Source organism: Antennarius striatus, chromosome 13 (assembly GCF_040054535.1).
Source record: "Antennarius striatus isolate MH-2024 chromosome 13, ASM4005453v1, whole genome shotgun sequence".
Classification (NCBI taxonomy): Eukaryota; Metazoa; Chordata; class Actinopteri; order Lophiiformes; family Antennariidae; genus Antennarius; species Antennarius striatus.
In genome coordinates, this window is record NC_090788.1 from 18,353,832 (window position 1) to 18,371,459 (window position 17,628).

The 17,628-nt window shown below is 38.0% G+C and overlaps 1 protein-coding gene across 1 annotated transcript; it reads left to right on the forward strand.

Moving 5' to 3' along the window:
* The first annotated feature begins 194 nt into the window (after positions 1-194).
* pitpnab (phosphatidylinositol transfer protein, alpha b) lies at positions 195-16,426 on the forward strand. Its single transcript, XM_068331399.1, has 12 exons — positions 195-594; positions 4,354-4,384; positions 8,303-8,448; positions 9,238-9,329; positions 9,972-9,979; positions 10,264-10,338; positions 10,545-10,628; positions 10,716-10,793; positions 11,014-11,124; positions 11,851-11,973; positions 12,087-12,169; positions 12,714-16,426. The coding sequence occupies exons 1-11, from the start codon at positions 578-580 to the stop codon at positions 12,132-12,134; spliced, it is 813 nt and encodes a 270-aa protein (XP_068187500.1). The 5' UTR covers positions 195-577; the 3' UTR covers positions 12,135-12,169; positions 12,714-16,426.
* Positions 16,427-17,628: the final 1,202 nt, after the last annotated feature.

Genomic DNA, 17,628 nt, shown 5'->3' on the forward strand with positions numbered 1-17,628 from the left:
GGGTTGTCAAGTGGGCGCCCTCTTTCACTGATGTTTCGCTGATTGACCCACGACACTTCCAGAGGGTTCAGCAGTGATTGCCAGCGTCAAATTAAAAATGAACTGCATTGTTTTATCCCCAAGCATTTTAGCATAAAAAAGTATATAGATAGATAGATAGATAGATAGATAGATAGATAGATAGATAGATAGATAGATAGATAGATAGATAGATAGATAGATAGATAGATAGATAGATAGATAGATAGATAGATAGATAGATAGATAGATAGAGTGTACTGTATGTACATGTACACACACACAGTACTCTGTACCCTCCACTGACTGACGGACCATCATCTTCCTCCCGGCGCGGTGCGCGCGTCTGCAACGCCGCGCCGCGGCCCCGATCAGGAAGTGAATGTCGAGAGAACGAGCGCCTGTGGAGGTAGAATGACATAGAGGCGGAAGAGCGGCGAGCGGAGAAATAATATATACGATCTGAAGGAGGGATCGAGCCTGTTTCTACACCCGAACTGAGCTGCTTTCCTTTGGGGATAAACCGTACCGCCACAAAAAAAAAAAAAAAAAAAAAAAAATGCTCATAAAGGAATTGTAAGTAAGCTGCGCGTCCGTGAGTGGAGCGGTGAGTGTGTGCGTGTTCATCCTTGTGCGTTTGCGGCGCTGACATTGTGGCTATCCTCTCCGTGTGGAATTACAAGAGAGCGGCCAGGATGATGTCGACGATCCCTTATCTGCTTGACTCCATGTCTGTCATGATTTTCATGCGTACGACACCACCCTAACGCATTCCCCGAATTAAACAGACATGTTAGATCTGCGGCCGTTTGCGTTAGCAGCCGGTGCGGGCATGGCTGTGTCCTTCACGTTTTGCATGTCAATCGTTCAAGTTAAATCACTAGCAGATAATATACAGTAGTGCCTTTTGCTGTGGTGATAAAGCCACGGATGCTGTAGAGGAGCTGTGGTGGGGGACATTGCTGGTGAACGCTAAGCCGTGCCGTGACAGCGTCCATCCCCGCGTAAGCCGCCGTGGCCATGTTATTGATGCGCGGTGAAGGTGAAATGACCGTCGGGAGCATTCTGGCATTTCCATCTGAAGGAATGAGAGCAGCGACCCCCAGGTGGAGGGATGCTCAAGGTGGGGGGGAAAAAAAGGGGGTCGGGATGAGCGGTGGGGTAATAATAATGCCAAATCACGAGGTTTTGACGCACCAGGCTTATTTCTGAGGATGTGACAGCCGAGGGTGGCAAAGGTACCAGATCACGTCCAATGAAGGATCATCCGTAGAAAAAGGGAAGGATTTGGGGTTTTTGAGACTCTGCTGTAACACAGTGCTGTAACAGGCCTCACGGTGGTGGAAGTGACTGGGGCCTTTCCAGTCAGCTGGTGGTTAGAACAAGGGTAAACCCGGTGGACTGCAGATGATGGTGGTCTTCAGATGAAAAAATAACATATTAGGGGAGGACTGGGCAGCCTGAGCCACTTTTTCTTTTTTTTGGCATTTCATGACTTCACTACAAATTTTAAGAGTGTGTGTTTCAGATTCTGATTACCGTATTACTGTATATGCTCTTCAGGTTGTTGTGTCCACATTAAAGTTAAAACAAGATATATAATTATTATGGTTTTAGATCTATAATGAATCAAAAGTTAGTCTCAGGGTATCACTTGCCTCAAGGTAAAATGACCTGTGCTTATGGTAATAGAGCACTGTTAAATATAGATGTGAAAGTTACATGAAGTCAAATGATTTTTGGATGATTTTTAACTTTATTCATGTCATCAATTTAAAGTAAAACTATGTTTGTGTCCTGTTGTACACGTGTTCGCTGAACCTTTGCATGAAATACTTTGTATGTGAACTACAGATACACATTTTATTGTGCACGTATATCATATTTTGTGAGTGGTTTAACTATTATATGAACAGCTGAGGTCATTATCAGAAGAACATTGTTACAGTCTCCAGTCACCACAAAATGCAGACGACAAAGAGAGTAGAGAGCATCATCTTTACAATTCAGTCAAGTTACTCCTCTTTACTCTTTACTGCTATGTTGCTGTTCAAACTTTTGACACTTCCCTGCGCTTGCGTGCCTACACTGATTCACTTTGGCTCAAATTGAAAATATTGGCAGCTTCATCCAAAACATGGCACTTCCAATCTATAGAGATCTCATTCTGCCTCACATAGGAAAACATTCATCAACATTCATTATTGTTTTGATTTCTTCACCACATGCATTTAATCAATTAATGGCCCAGCACAAAAAGCTCAGGATGAGAGTGATGGCATGGCTAAAGATCTGAAGTGATTAGGGAGAGTCTGGGTCTCAGCAGTCTGCCTGGAAATTAATTAAATCGGTCACGATTAAATTGCTGCACTCAACACAGAGGCACACGACAAGAACTGCCCTCATACTCCCAGATACTATCAGGTTTCTTTGTATACTCACCTGAGCCACCTGCCACCCACACTGTCTCCCTGCCCATGGTATTTGGCACAGCAGGTTCACAATAATAACATGTGGAATTTATGGTTAAGGGTATGATGAAGAGAAAAGAATAGGCAGGCTGGAAGAAAGGTAAGATGTTATCAGAGAAAAAATGTGTAATGTCGAAGAGAAGAGCTGTTTGTTTTCTGAAGCAACAGGGAGACACCTGATCTTCCTGTCAAGACCTTTAAACCAGTGAGAGTGTGTGTGTGCGTGCGTGTGTGTGTGTGTGTGTGTGCATGAGTGAGAGCGAAAGAGAAAGAGAGAGAGCACTAAGGTGACTTTAATCCTTGTTCAAGCGAATTGTAATAAGTTTGAAATTTGCCCTTTTTAACATTTTCTTCTTGTCAAACTAAACAAAAGATTAATTTTCTCTCCGACAGACATAAATAGCTGCAGTGCTTAGGAAATTTAAATTCTTGAATGTATTGTGAGTTCGCTTGCATTTCATTTTGTGTCTTGATATCATGGACATTGTGTCACCGGCTCTTGCTTCCTTGCGGCATCTGGTCTCTCGTCTACAGTCTGGCTGGGAATCAGACCCAGATTACATCCAGAGGCGAGAGGGATGCAGGATTATCTGAATTTAGGCATACATCACACAGTTCTAACACTATCAACTAAACTGTGCACTATACATGTGCAGGTGTTTTAGAGAAAGGATGTACTGCAGTGCAGCACAGTTGCTGATCCCATCTGGAAGACATCAGTAATAGTGTTTGTCTTTAAAATACTGTCTTCAAATGCTTTTGTGCATATTAAACTTACAGTGGCTATGTCACAAAAAATAAAATCAATTAATTTGCCTTTGAATTTCATGTTTGTAGCTAGCGTTTTTATTAAAATTATATTTGCAGTCTCTCACACATCGTACCAAACTAAAAGTTTGTAAGTCGTTATTAAGTTTTGAGCTATAAACGCCATTTTATATGAATTAAATATCATTACTACTCTAAATATGAAAGTACTATTCCCTAAGACTTACCAGACACAATAACAGGACACAAAACAACACATAATGAAATAATAATATACTATAGGTTGTTTTGTGTTGAGCTGCTCTCGATTATACGTTTGGTCATTTCACTCGACCAAACGTCTATCCACCACAAATATTGCACTTCAAAAATCACTAGAGAGTCATTAAAAGAACATAATTATCATGTTACTGTACTTTTTAAACTAACTGCTCAGCCTGAAAACCAGTTCCGTCTTAACTCAAGTTTCCCGCTTCAGTGAAGCATATTTTCATCGTCTCTTCACAACAACAAATGATGGATTGTCTGTTCTCACCTGATACCAGAGTCAAAGTGAAAGTCATAAATTTTAACAGGATGTCTCTGTGCAATTTGTCATCTTTGTTGGATCTCATTATCCTAAAGTCCATATCATTCCACACAACTGCAAAAACATGAAGGTCATTGTCCTTGAGAAAGAATTTAGAGAGAAGAAGAAATTCAGGAGCCTAACTGTGGCATAGTGAGTGTTTTGTTTTATTGAATATCATAGAATTTCCTTCATTACATTACTGAGCAGGGCGGCACAGTGGCGCAGTGGTTAGCGCAGTGGTTAGCGGGTTCGAATCCCGCTCTGTGCGGAGTTCGCATGCTCTCCCCGTGTCTGCGTGGGTTCTCTTCAGGTTCTCCGGCTTCCTCCCACCTCCAAAAGCATGCGCTTCAGGTTGATTGGCCGTTCCAAATTGCCAGTAGGAATGAGTGTGTGTGTGCATGGTTGTATTTCTTTGTGTGTGGCTCCGCGATGCACTGGCGTCGTGCCCGGAGTGTCCCCCACCTCAAAGTATTGGTTTGACTGTTTCTTATTATTGAGTAACTTCTCCTTTTCTTTCTCTTCCAGTCGGGTGATCCTTCCTATCTCAGTGGAGGAGGTATGTCTTATTCCGTTATATTTCAGTGTTCACACACTGAAAGTTCATTCTATGCAGAAAATCACAGCATTAAGTGGTCACTAGTAAGGAGGCTCTGTTCATGGTATCTTTAGATTTATATGTGTGAATATGTTTATATGTGTGAAACGATTATTATCTAAATACATATCCACATGCTATGCATAGAAAAAAACCCAGCATTTCTGATCACTTGTGAAAAATAAATGCCGTCATAATCTTGGTTGAAAAATTTTCGATCAGAGAGATGACTGTCCTCATCCTTTCCCTGTCTCTCTTACCTTGCTATCCTCTATTCATTAGTTTGATCCTCCATTCAGGCCTGCATTGTAAATGAGTCACCTGAACCTATTTCCATAAACCTGTTTGTTCACACCCTTCAAATTCACACAATATTGTTGCTTAAATGAGGGCAATTCTCCTCCTGATTCTCACAAGTGGACCCTATTGCTGAAATGTCCCATACAACTGGAATCAGAGATGATGTGATACCTACATGCTACAGGCTAAAAGTCTCTTAAAAGGGACTGACTTGGTTCATGATTAGCAAGTGAAGCGACATCTTGACCAACTCAGCCGCATAGTCCCACAGCCTTTCACTGAGTTCAAGACTCCCAACAACTTCAAAGCTAGCATGAGATTTATATTCCTGGGCTACTACGATTAATCACACTACTGCATTTATTGTTACTCTTTCATTTTAAGGTAAGGGTTACAGAATATTGTAGAACTGCGTGCTTTTCTGCGGGGTTAAGATCCGCTGACATACCAGGTCACAGCATCACAATAGAGACTTCTGCTCAAACCTTGACCTTGACTTGTTTTTGCTGTGTGTGCCGGTTCATTTTCTCTTTGAAAAATAGCCTGGGTTGTAAAATAGTACCTCGAGATACCAGCTGCTCAACATACACATTTTTTGAGTCAAACTGTCCATATATTAATCCAATAGAATGGATTAAAATTATTTTATTTATGTCAAATGGGGAAAATTTGAGTTACAAGTTATTTGACTTATGAGCTCAGTCACAGAACAAAATAAACTCATATCTCAAGGTACTACTGTATTTTCATGACACAACTTGTTCAGGCTAGGAGGCGGTTTTGTGTGTTATCCTTTGGTAATTTGTTAGCTTTGCACCAGCTCTCAACACGAAGTGATGAAAGTGGACCTCGTACCTTAACTTCGCCTCTTCCATGTTTCACTGAGGTATACTCAGTGGCTATACTCAGATTTCAGAGAAATAAATGATGTTTTGTCAACCCAGTCAGGTTTTAGACAGTGTAAATCCATTCACTTTAACTCCTGGACATACTCTTTACACTGAACAGTGGTCTAAGTGTTGCCTGATAAACTGTTGCTAGTGTACTTTTTCAATTATGTTTGGCTGGAAGCCCGGCAAGCCATAGATGAACTCTATGTGGACATGCTGCCTCTAGCGTGGGCTAATATTTAACTAGGTTTTAAGTTAAGCAAATAAAGTCTGATTAACTTCATAGTAGTTAAACATGACCGATGAATAACAGTAAAAAAACAAACACAAAAAATAGAGTTGTCTTGTTTTTTATTTTCTTTAATTTCCAAATACACTTATTTTTTTGTATTTAATTTTTACATATTTTTCATTTTTCCAGTCAAACAAAAAGTAAATACACAAAATATGATCATGCCCAGGTGACTTAACTTCTTCTTCAAGCAAATTCTAATATGTTAGTGTGGAATTTACCCTTTTTAACATTTTCCCGTTGTTAAACTAAACAAAAGATTACTTTTCTATCTGACAGACTAACAGACATAAATAGCTGCAGCTGAGAGCGAGGGCACAAATCAGTAGATGGAAAATTATGAAGATTGCATTTGGAGGCTTACTGTTATTGTTGTTGCTTAATGAAGCCGTTTATAGCCGTTAGCTTTACATTGAGGCACAAATACATAGCACATAGAGACACTGAAAGAAAACCATAGGAGTTTTAATTAGAGAGTTTAAATATGATCCACAAAACATGAGCACTTGAGTAATATTCCCTGTCTAAGGAGCTACACATGCCCCTCTGACAGTGAATCATATCCCACCAGAGCTTCCTGTCTTCAGTTATCTGTCACCAAATATCCGACATGAAGGTTTTCATTTCTTTAGGACAGTAGTGATTTAATAAATATTCAATTTGATTTCCACTCTTTTAATTAAATCATCTTTTTTTCCTAGAATTTAATTCTTTCAAACCAGCAGTGTCTGATAGAAAACTGTGGATTGATATATTTGAACGGAAGTCGTTTTGTGCATAGAAGCTGAATTACACTTTCCTGACTGTTGAAACCATCAGAGGATTTATTGTGTTGAATTTCCAGTCTTTCATCTTCTCTTTAACACACGTCCCCCATAACATGTATTATTAGGGTTTTATTCTTTGTGAACGAAGGAGGATCTGGCATATAGACTACCCAGATGGCTGCACTGTTCCTGCATCCCATTTGTTCGGTGTACTTTAGGGAAAGGTTTTTTTCTTTAGATTTGTTTCACTCAGTCTGACAGCATCTTTTAGTATTTCATCAAAATCTTGCGGATGAGGAACCTGTCAAAATTCATAAAAAAATCCAAAGTGCCATAATTAAGAGGAACAGCTCCCTAATTTGTTTTCCATTCACTGATACTAATCGTGTCACATTTATCTGTAGTTGTAATTGAATAAAATATCTGTGGATATAACAAATACAGTATATCTGAAAATTGGCATCATTTAGGGCTGTTCTTTTTTTTTTTTTACAACTACAATTATATTTAAATTATTTGTAAATAATAACAAACTAGAATCAGGTCTTGCCTGAGGCTTTTAATGGGTCATGAATTTTTAAAAAACATTTATATACTCTTATATAATTAATTCCTGGAGCTTTGAAATCTTCTGCTGCTCACAAGACTGATTGATATGGGACAAAATCTATTGTTTTCAGAGGAAAATCAGCATAACACTTTAACATTAATTTTCAAATGGACTGATTTGGGTCAGTGGTATTTTTATTGTGAGTTGACGCAGGCAAAGGGTAAAGAGAAACTGCAGCAACATTTACAACCATATTTATATTTGGCACATACCATATTACCTGTACATACAGAGGGTGGTTGTGTGGGATTCATTAAAGTTCTCGTTAGAATAAAACTCTTAGCAGTCCAAATTGTTGATCCTTCATAAACTAAAAAACATGTTTACTGAATAATTTATTGGTGACAATGTTCCTGCTAACTTTTTCAGATGAGGAGGTTAATCAAGTTTGTTAAAGAACTGCTTGTTCCAAAATCATTAAATACTTTATATGTACAGATGCATTAAAAACACTTTCATTAGTGCAACTCATTAAATATTTTTTTGGCCTTTTATATTGATATTCAGTCATTATTTGCTTCAATAATTCTGTCAAACACACTTTTAGGTGAAGTTTATGCTGATCACACAACACATCGTTGCTCTGTTGTGGAAACACCTTTTAACACCCTCATGGTTTGATTTAGCAGAATGTTGTTCATAGGAGTAATGGGGGAGAAAATACAATAATCTCTAATCTAACAGACTGGATTTGTTCTATATATTTCAGTGTTGCAAGTTTGTCTGTAGAGGTTACATGGCGGATTAGAGGTGATTAAGAAATGAAAGGAACCATTGTTTTTTGTTCAAACACTCAGTCGCACACTCAGGATGACTGCAAATTCAGAATGAAAGAAATTTCAGGAAATGGGTCAAAACAGAGTTAAAGTGAAAACTTTGAAGTAAATAAAACACTTTTTTTTATCTCATCTGTAACATATATGCTTTCATTAACAAGGGCCAAAGGATGCAGCTGCTTGTTTTGCTCTTTAAGCACATTCTAGATCCTTTCTAACTTATAGTTTTCCTCATGTGTTTCAGTACCAGGTGGGCCAGCTGTATTCTGTGGCTGAGGCCAGTAAGAATGAAACAGGTGGAGGAGAAGGAGTGGAGGTGCTTAAAAATGAGCCCTATGAGAAAGATGGCGAGAAGGGACAGTACACACACAAAATTTATCATTTGCAGAGGTAAGCTGTCCATTCACTCCTGTATTTCATCCTCAAGGGACTGGTACAACCTTGTTATCTGACACCCACTGCTGATTTAAAAAGAATTTTTTGAGCATTTTAGAAATAAACTCATGTGAAATCATTCAAGAGAATTTTTTTTTTTTTTTCAAAATGCACCAATGCATCCTGATCATACTAACCATACTCAAAATACATGGGAAGATACATTAGTCTAAACCGTTCTCAATGAAGCATTAGCATACTAACATCTTCATGGTTATAGAGACAACATGATTTTGCTAAGCAGGTATGATGTTTGCTATTTTTAGGATCTCATTTTAGCGTCATAGCTAGTTCTAGCTCCATTTGTAATATAGAGACGTGTAAGTGCTATTGATTTAATCAGTCGTTAAAAAAAATAGCTGATGTTAAGTGAATACAGAGTGCTGCTATGTCTCGAGATTCTCATACAACAACCTGACAGCCACCATCCATTAAAATCCTGATTCACGAGGATCATAACAATGGTTGGTATTTAAATTATTAGTAGGCATTAAGTAGCTGTGAGATGTTTAATATTCAGTAAGATTTGTCACAGCTCATGTTAAGACTAGGCTGAGGTAAAGGTCTGATGGGTTAGGTTATTATAATGTTTCCTAAGAAAAAGAGCAATATGAACTTAATCAGAAAATTCTATACAAAAAATTCTTTACTGACATTACCGGAACCACTTGCCTAAAACAAGTACTAGAAATGGTGCTAATGAAAATAAATTAAACTTGGTTTGTCCTCTTTTCAATCCTGCAGTAAAGTGCCGTCATTCGTCAGAATCTTGGCTCCAACTTCAGCTCTCAACATCCACGAGAAAGCCTGGAATGCGTACCCGTACTGTCGCACAGGTAGCATGGTACACCGCAAACAGCAGTTGTCTTTTTTTTTTTTAGATTTTAAACAAAGAAAAGGATTCAAAGGTAGTTCTGCTAACACATACAGAGGCAGGAAATTCAGCCCACATTAAAATAAACAAGCTATTCTTTCGATCTAGGTAAAGAGGCTCTTAGACAAGATACCGAAAAATCTTTTAATCTGATGAACACCAATGGGATGCAGTCAATGTGTTTGAGTCCGCTAACAAATAGAAAGCAGCACTCGGAAGGATTCTTGAACCTTTAAGTAAAAGAAACTAAATATTATTGACTCAATGGCTTTGAGGTCAAAGAAGAGACATCATTATTTTCTCTCTCCTTTTCTGGGTCTCTGTCACCTTGAAGGAGTCACTGAATAATTAACTGTATGTCCAATGAGGAGAGCCACATAAACACTCCAGTCTTTCAGCTTGAGATCACACACACAGACACACAAACACACACACCACCAGCTGCCATCTGTCACACTAACACACAGGACAGTCAACCTGAATACAGTTTTATGTCCTTTTGTCCTCTAAACATTGTTATTGATTACATATTTGTCATCTTTTAACTGAATTATTTTTTTCTTTCTTTCTTTGTTCCTGCACTTTCTTTTCACTGACTCTGCAGTTATTACTGTAAGTATTTTGTTATTTGTATTGACACAAAAGAGACATAAATGTCTATATAGGGAGGAAATTAGCCAGAAAGTATCATTGATACAGCAACAGCAGTAGGGATACTCAGACACTGTCGTGTGTGTGTGTGTGTGTGTGTGTGTGTGTGTGTGTGTGTGTTTGTGTGTGCGAGAGAGAGAGAAACTGACCCGTGTCAATGTTATTTTGTTATTTTTAACTTCTCCCTTACTATTTAGTAGAGCTTCAGTTCCTTTTACTCAAAATAATTTGTCTTTTCTCTGCAGAATGAGTATATGAAAGAAAACTTCTTGATCAAGATTGAGACATGGCACAAACCTGACTTAGGACACCTTGAAAATGTAAATACTGAAGACTGCAATGGCCTAAATACTTGTGTGTTTGTATGTGTGTGTGTGCATGGATGTTGTCATATAAAATGGTTTGAACTTGAAATAATACTGTAATTAAAATGCAAAAAAAAATTACATAAATTTGTAAAACCAAATTCATTTTTGAATGAAAATCCCGTCAAAACCGTGAGTATTACTTCGTTGTTTTGTTTCAGGTGCATGGGTTGGATCCAGAAACCTGGAAAAAGGTGGATGTAGTCTACCTTGATATTGCAGATAGAAGCCAAGTGGAACCAAAGGTGTCTACGTTTATCTAAAGATCCACATTTAACATCATGCTTGTCGCTCCATCAACGCTTATGCTGGGTTTTCTCACCTCCTTCCAGGACTACAAGCCAGAGGAGGATCCCTGTAAGTACAAGTCTGTGAAGACAGGACGAGGCCCTCTAGGACCGGACTGGAAAGTAAGCATCTTGTTAATGTCTTAATAGAACAATCACACAGTTGTGTATTAGTAAGGGGATCACAGGGCACAATAGTATTAGCTTCTTTTGGCCTTTGGCTCAATCCAGTCTCTCCTCATATAGGTGAAAGGTTATTATTGTAAACCCTGTGTGTGTGGGTGTGTGTGTGTTGTTTCTGTTCAGACTTTGTTAACAGTTCAATGTGTTTGTACATTTGCAGAAGGAGCTTCCTAACAAGAAAGACTGCCCACACATGTGTGCCTACAAACTGGTCACAGTCAAATTTAAGTGGTGGGGGCTGCAAAGTAAAGTGGAGAACTTCATTCAGAAGGTTGGTTTACAGTTTGGTTTACAGTTTGTCTGCAAATCAAGGTCAGTGACTCGGGAAGGATCGCTCCTGTAGGATGTGTGTGTGTCATTTTCCTTCCTGGACCGGACAGATATAGTGTCTCACATTTGCCAGCTGGGGGTGAAACTAGAACAGCATCACTCTCTGCCTTTTGTGGATGAATAGAGTAAGCATCATGAAATCAAACATCTCCATGCATCCAAGATTTTATCACTACAGTAAAGTAGTACCTTGAGATACGAGCTGCTCAACACAAAAGTTATTTGAGATATGAGTCGTCACATATTTTTGTTCGACTTACAAGCAAAATCTGAGATACGAGCCGTGCTTCAGGATACCATCACTAGCTGAGACCGTATCTCGTTCTTTCCCACGTGTTGGCAGATGTATACATCAGCTGAGACCGGATCTTGTTTTTTTTTTGCGGAGTAAAGGCGTAGCTAACGTGTGCACTTGACTTTGGCGTTTATTTTCATACTTTATCATTGTTTATGTAACTATAAATAATTAATTATTAATTCATTATTTTTTATAACTTAAGGGATTGGGGCTTTTTTACAAGGCTGGAATGGATTAAAATAATTTTAGTTATTTTAAATGTGGAAATATAAATGTGGAAATACAAGCTCAGTCATGGAACAAATTAAACTTGTTTCTCAAGGTACTAATGTATGTTAATTTTTTTATCCTTTCTGTGTTTTTCCATAGCAAGAGAAGCGCTTATTTACTAATTTCCACCGTCAGCTGTTTTGCTGGATCGACAAGTGGATTGACTTGAACATGGAAGACATTCGTCGCATGGAGGAAGAGACGCGCAAGGAATTAGATGAGGTGAGCAGAAACAGTGAGGAGCCAGACAGACTTGTTTCTTGTGATTATTACTTTTTATTATTACTGATTATTACATTCCTAAAGCATGATAATGTTTGTCTTATGTGCGTCAGATGAGAGTGAAGGATCCAGTGAAAGGGATGGTTGCTCTAGAAGACTGAAGTGGGCCTGGATTGTGAACGCTGCTGCTCATCAGGTATGAGGAATTGTATGGTTAAATTATTTATCCTTTTAGTTTTTTTACCTGTCTGACTGTCAGTCATGGAAACTTTCTTTGAAACATCTATTAACTGTTACCAATCAGACATTTAGGGCACAAAATTTAAATCATGTTTCCAGAGTGTTGATTTAATTTGTTTTGAACAAACCTAAATTCTTCGTTTACTGAAAAAGCCCAGAAGGGATGAATCAGTAGACTTTTTAAAATTTTTGATGTTTTTAGCAGTAGTGGAGTTGATCTGCAGCTACATTGCTTGATGTAATCAAATCTTAAGCATTCTTTATCATTTTACAATAATATAAAATGCAGAAAAGCAAATCATATTTGATAGGACAGTTTACCCGGACATTAAAAATACATTGATAACTGTTTTTGTGAGTTTCAGGGTATTTTTACTTTCAGCTTTAAATATGTTCCAATTAAAACTGGGGTTACAGTCTTCCATCTCTATATTTCACACAGTGTCCCAACTTTTCTGGAATTGGGGTTGTAATACTGAATAATTGTTTGTCTTTTTCAGACAAGAATACACAGACACCAGCTGATTCACATCCTTCCTCTTCTCCACATGACACCGGCTGGTTTGAATCCCCGCTCCCTCCAGTACAGTCTGGTTTTCAGGGACCTGGACCCAGTAAAAATCCCAGTTTTCGGATGATCTCTTCCAGCCTCATCCCACCTCCCCTGAGTCCCATCTGTTTTTATTTGTTTTCTACTTGGTGTCACCGTGTAAGTTCCTCTGAGGCCTCCAGGAGCACGTCTACAGGTGTTGTCTGTCAGGCTTCTCAGTATATGAAGTGCTCTAACTTACCCCCAATGATGTGTGTATGTATAATATGTAATCTGTAATATATATACAGTGCGCCCTCGTTACTCGCGGTTAATGTGTTCTAGGAACCACAGGCGAATAACAAATTCCACGATATAGGAACAAACTATTTATCTTATTATTTACGGTAATTTAAACATCTATGAACCCTCCCCATACTGATATTAAACCACCTTCTGTCTGTATTACCTTTTTCCACACTCTTATCGACTGTTTCAAGCGATTTTGTCTCACAGAAGTGCGCTGCCCTCCGAGACTCACGGAACGTAGCGCACTTCCGGATGCTGTCAGCCAATAGAATGCGCGTACGGTATCACGTGACTACCTACTAATAATCTGCAATGAGGTGAAGTCAGGCGTGTTGATGCGCGAATGCGCGAGGGTTTATTGTATATATATACATATATATGCAGTATATATACAGTATATATACACACACTGTGTATATATACTGTATATATACTGTGTGTATATATATATACTGTATATGCATATAAAAAAAGATTTTAGCTGTATGTTTGTTGTTTATATTTATTTTTCCAGACCAAGCTGTATCTACTCTGCTTTTTTTTCTTCTTTGATTTGTCATAGTACTTCCCTTCATTTGTGTCACACTTCATTCAGCGTTTCCTTCTTTTGTTGAAATCTGTTGACGTCCACAAACTGCAGCTGTAAGATCAGGATTGTGCTGAGGGAGCTGTTGTCTTCGCTAAACTCTTGACCTGTCGGACAGGATTTCCTCCAATATCTGATTTAGGATGTGTTGAGGCTGTCATTGCCTTTTCTGCTGCTTCATAAGTTTGTGTGTGCGCTTCTGTTTGTATGTGTGTGTGCGTGTGTGTGTGTGTGTGTGTATACTTGTTTCTATAGTATTGTAAAGTTTCCTGCCTTTTATATTTCACCTGCTTATTTTTAGTTGTATGATTCAGGCGGGCAGGTTCAACAGTGTGCTGGACAGTGCAGTATTTAAATTCAAACATACAGTAAGGCACACTTACATATACATACGTTTAGTGTACAAGAAGCAAGTTTATTTCTCCGCAAAAGGAAATGCTCAGAAGGCGGGCCACAGATAAGTTATTTTTGTCCGACCATCTTTTTCTCAAAAGTCTTAACATCTTTTTAACTGCAAAACTCATTACCATGGAAGTGATTTTACCATTTGCAGCCATCGTGGATAATAGCTTTTCTCATTTGCTGTAGATAAATAAATGGCTCTTTGAAAACAAAACTTAATGCAAACTGCATCAATTCTTGCCCTGTCAGACATCCTGTCACCTCCAGTGGATAAATGGTCTTATCCAGCGATAGCAATAACTACCATGACGTTGGTCTCTCTTTTATCATTGTAAACCTACGTATCCCTGCTGTTGGCTCCTGTCCTGGTTTTTTGCATTGCACAACCTGAGCTCAGAGTGGAGGATGGTTAAGATGCTGAGAAATCATTTCTCAAATGCTTGTTTTATTGTATGTTTTTGGAGGAGGTGGTTTCATCCTGCTTGAATCCTAGGCCTCTTTTTTTGTAATAGTCTGGTGTTTGGTATATGCATGAGAGTACATGAGTGGCGTCCGTGTGTGTGTGTGTGTGTGTGTGTGTCTATGAGGAAATCTGATGCTCGCTGGGTAAAGAAGGGAGTAAGTAATGGAAGAGGAGTGAAGCTACCCTTCTTCCTCTCATCTGACATCCTTTGGTTAATTTGAAGACACTGATTTGTTTATTTACTTTCTTCAGCATCTTTTCTTTTACTGTGTGGAGACTTTAAAGGGCAAGCAACAGAGAGTCTAAAGACCCCTGACATAATACTGATCAATGCCACCTAACAACAATTAATATATGTGGGAAATGAAAAGTAAGTCGTGGCTAAAAAAAAATTTCCATCACAATAATTAGATGCATTCTATCCCCTTTGTCTGAGCACTTAGAGTACTGAGTTTGATTCATTCAAAAGTTGTAGCCAGTGAATCACTGTTAAAACCAGATCTTTTGCACTAATGGGTTCATATCTATATCATCGTGGAATTGGACATGAATCAATTTAATGTAAATATTTATTAATGAGCTTTAAAATCTAGCTGCACAACATTTAATAAATAATGCACACTTGTGTGGATTCTAGTAGTTAATAATGTTGACCTCATGCTGAATTCTTTTTTTATTTGTTTTTACATTTGATTGTCCCAGTCTTTGTAACAATTTCATAAAAACAAAGCAATATTATAGTCAAATAAATTAATATCTTCTTGTCATATTTCCCAATACAATGCTGATACCAATGGAATTGGTATAGACATCTTTTTATACAGCAGTCCTGGCACCCCCACCTTACTATTAGTCATCAAAATGACAAAACACAGATGTTTTCCAACAGATATAAAGTGTTGGTTATTAATGTGATTGAAATTTAAATTACTTAATAGATTATTTGATAAGATAATCACTGGTTTAGGCATTTATGTGCTCTGTCTTAAGCCCTCGATCAGCAGTCAGTATCAAAATTTCTATTTCTTTCATCACCCATAAAAGAAGGCTCTTCTTTAACTATTAACGTCTCCTCCCTTACTTTACGTGACCTTTTAGTTCTAGCCTCCATAAATTAACTAGAGTTGGTTTCTGTTGCCTGCTCTTTAAAGACAAGTGGCCCTTGGATGTCTAACCCTTTGTCCATCAAGCATCTTACTCACTATCTGTGATGGGGCTACCAACTGAATCACAGAGATTTGTGGATGTACTGTATTACTGACTCTGTAAATAGTAAATAAATTTAATGTAGATGAACACATATATATAGATCAAACTGTTCTGCCAAAACTACAGCACACATCTCTTGATCCATTGCTAAATATTCAGATTCAAACATATGTCCTCACAGTTATTTCTGGCATTAGCAGAGATAAGATAATTTTAGAGAATACTATCAACTGTAGACAAAAAATATGCTTACATTTTATTAGAAAGCAAAGCAATGTGGAGCTGAGTCCCAGTGCTGTTTGTAGGAGCAACAAAATCCTATTTGACCGTTTCTCCTCCTGATGGCCTGCCCTCACAGGGACCGTGTCTCATTGGCAGGACAGTGTATAGATATATATTTTTGTTCTGGGTGTTGTACCTCTGTTGTCTCTGAACTACACTCGTCTCTCACTGAAAAAGGACCATAATAGATGCTTGGCTCAGCTCATCGGTCCACATAATGAGCTGCTGGTGTCAGCCCTGAGCAGGACTTACCCTCCAATGGTTAACAAAGGCGAATTTAGGACAAATTATTCTATCTTTATAAGCAGATTCAAGTGGATCCTGCAGGATTGGAGTTTACTCCAAAAAAAAAAAAGCAGACAATTAGATAGAGAATTAGAGAACCAGATGGAAACATACAAACTTATGAAAGAACATGGTTTAACAGAGACAATCTTATAGATATCTGCTGTTAGAATCCTCATTTTATAATCAGAATATGAAACCAAATGACTCCACAAAACCTAAACTACTATTAGTCATATTTCTCTCTTTCTCTCCGTTTCTTTTACTCTCTCTCTTTCTCCTGTTATCTCGTCTCCTATTTTCTTTCTTTTAGTGTGAAATTGTGCCTTTTGTCATCTCATCTTCCAATAACACTGTACATTTGAGACATAAGGAAATTAATAAAAAGAAGTAAAGCAACTGTAAATGAGCTTTGATGTAAATCATTTTCCCTACTTTGGTATATGGAGTTCTACTGTGACTTGAGAAAAAGAGCAGAATTCCTGGCTGTTAAAAACACCTGAGATCCTGCACGAATTTGTGAAAATAAATTACCTTTGAATACAATAGGTATGTACAGACAATGTAAATTCACTCGAATACTGTTCTTCATTAATACTATTATCACCTCATGCTGTGGTATCGTGTGCAAACAACAGAACCTTAGAAATTATTTAAAGTTTTCTCATTGATGAATCCAGAAACATTCAAGAAACATTCAGAGTCTACAAACCTCTGCCACCATGGATCCACCTCTTTACCTAGATCAGCACAAAAACTCAATGGTTCCTTTTTTGAAGCAATGTCCATATGTCCACCCAGGAGTAGTAGTAGTTTAAACGTTTTAGACAAAAGCAGCTGAAAGGTCTTCAGTTGCACTGTTCAAAAATAAGGGAAACAATACCCAAATCTACATTGGGGTCACTCAAAAGGTTAACGGGGTGAATAAATTCAATGAGGCATAAGATGTGCTATTAGAAACACAGAGAAAATTCAATGTCAAGCTGTACTTGGACTGTTTTCTATTTATTTATTTGGTTAGTGCAGTGATTTTCTTTATAAATGCATTAAACATGCAATTTATATTCATGGAGCTTGAGAGATGTGTTTTTCCTGCTGGACAAAGCCAACATATATTTTTCTTCCAGTTTGTTGTTTCATTTTTCAAATATCTGAAATTAGAGTACTTGACTTAAAACAGCACACGGTAAGGCAGAGCACCTTACACATTCCGTACTGTTTGGAAAGTGAAGGATTATTTCTGAACATACAAAGACGGCTTTAGTGCAACAAATGCCATGCGTCATGGTGACATGCAATAAACAGACATGTCTATTCATGAATAGGATAATACTGGGTTGTTAACCAACC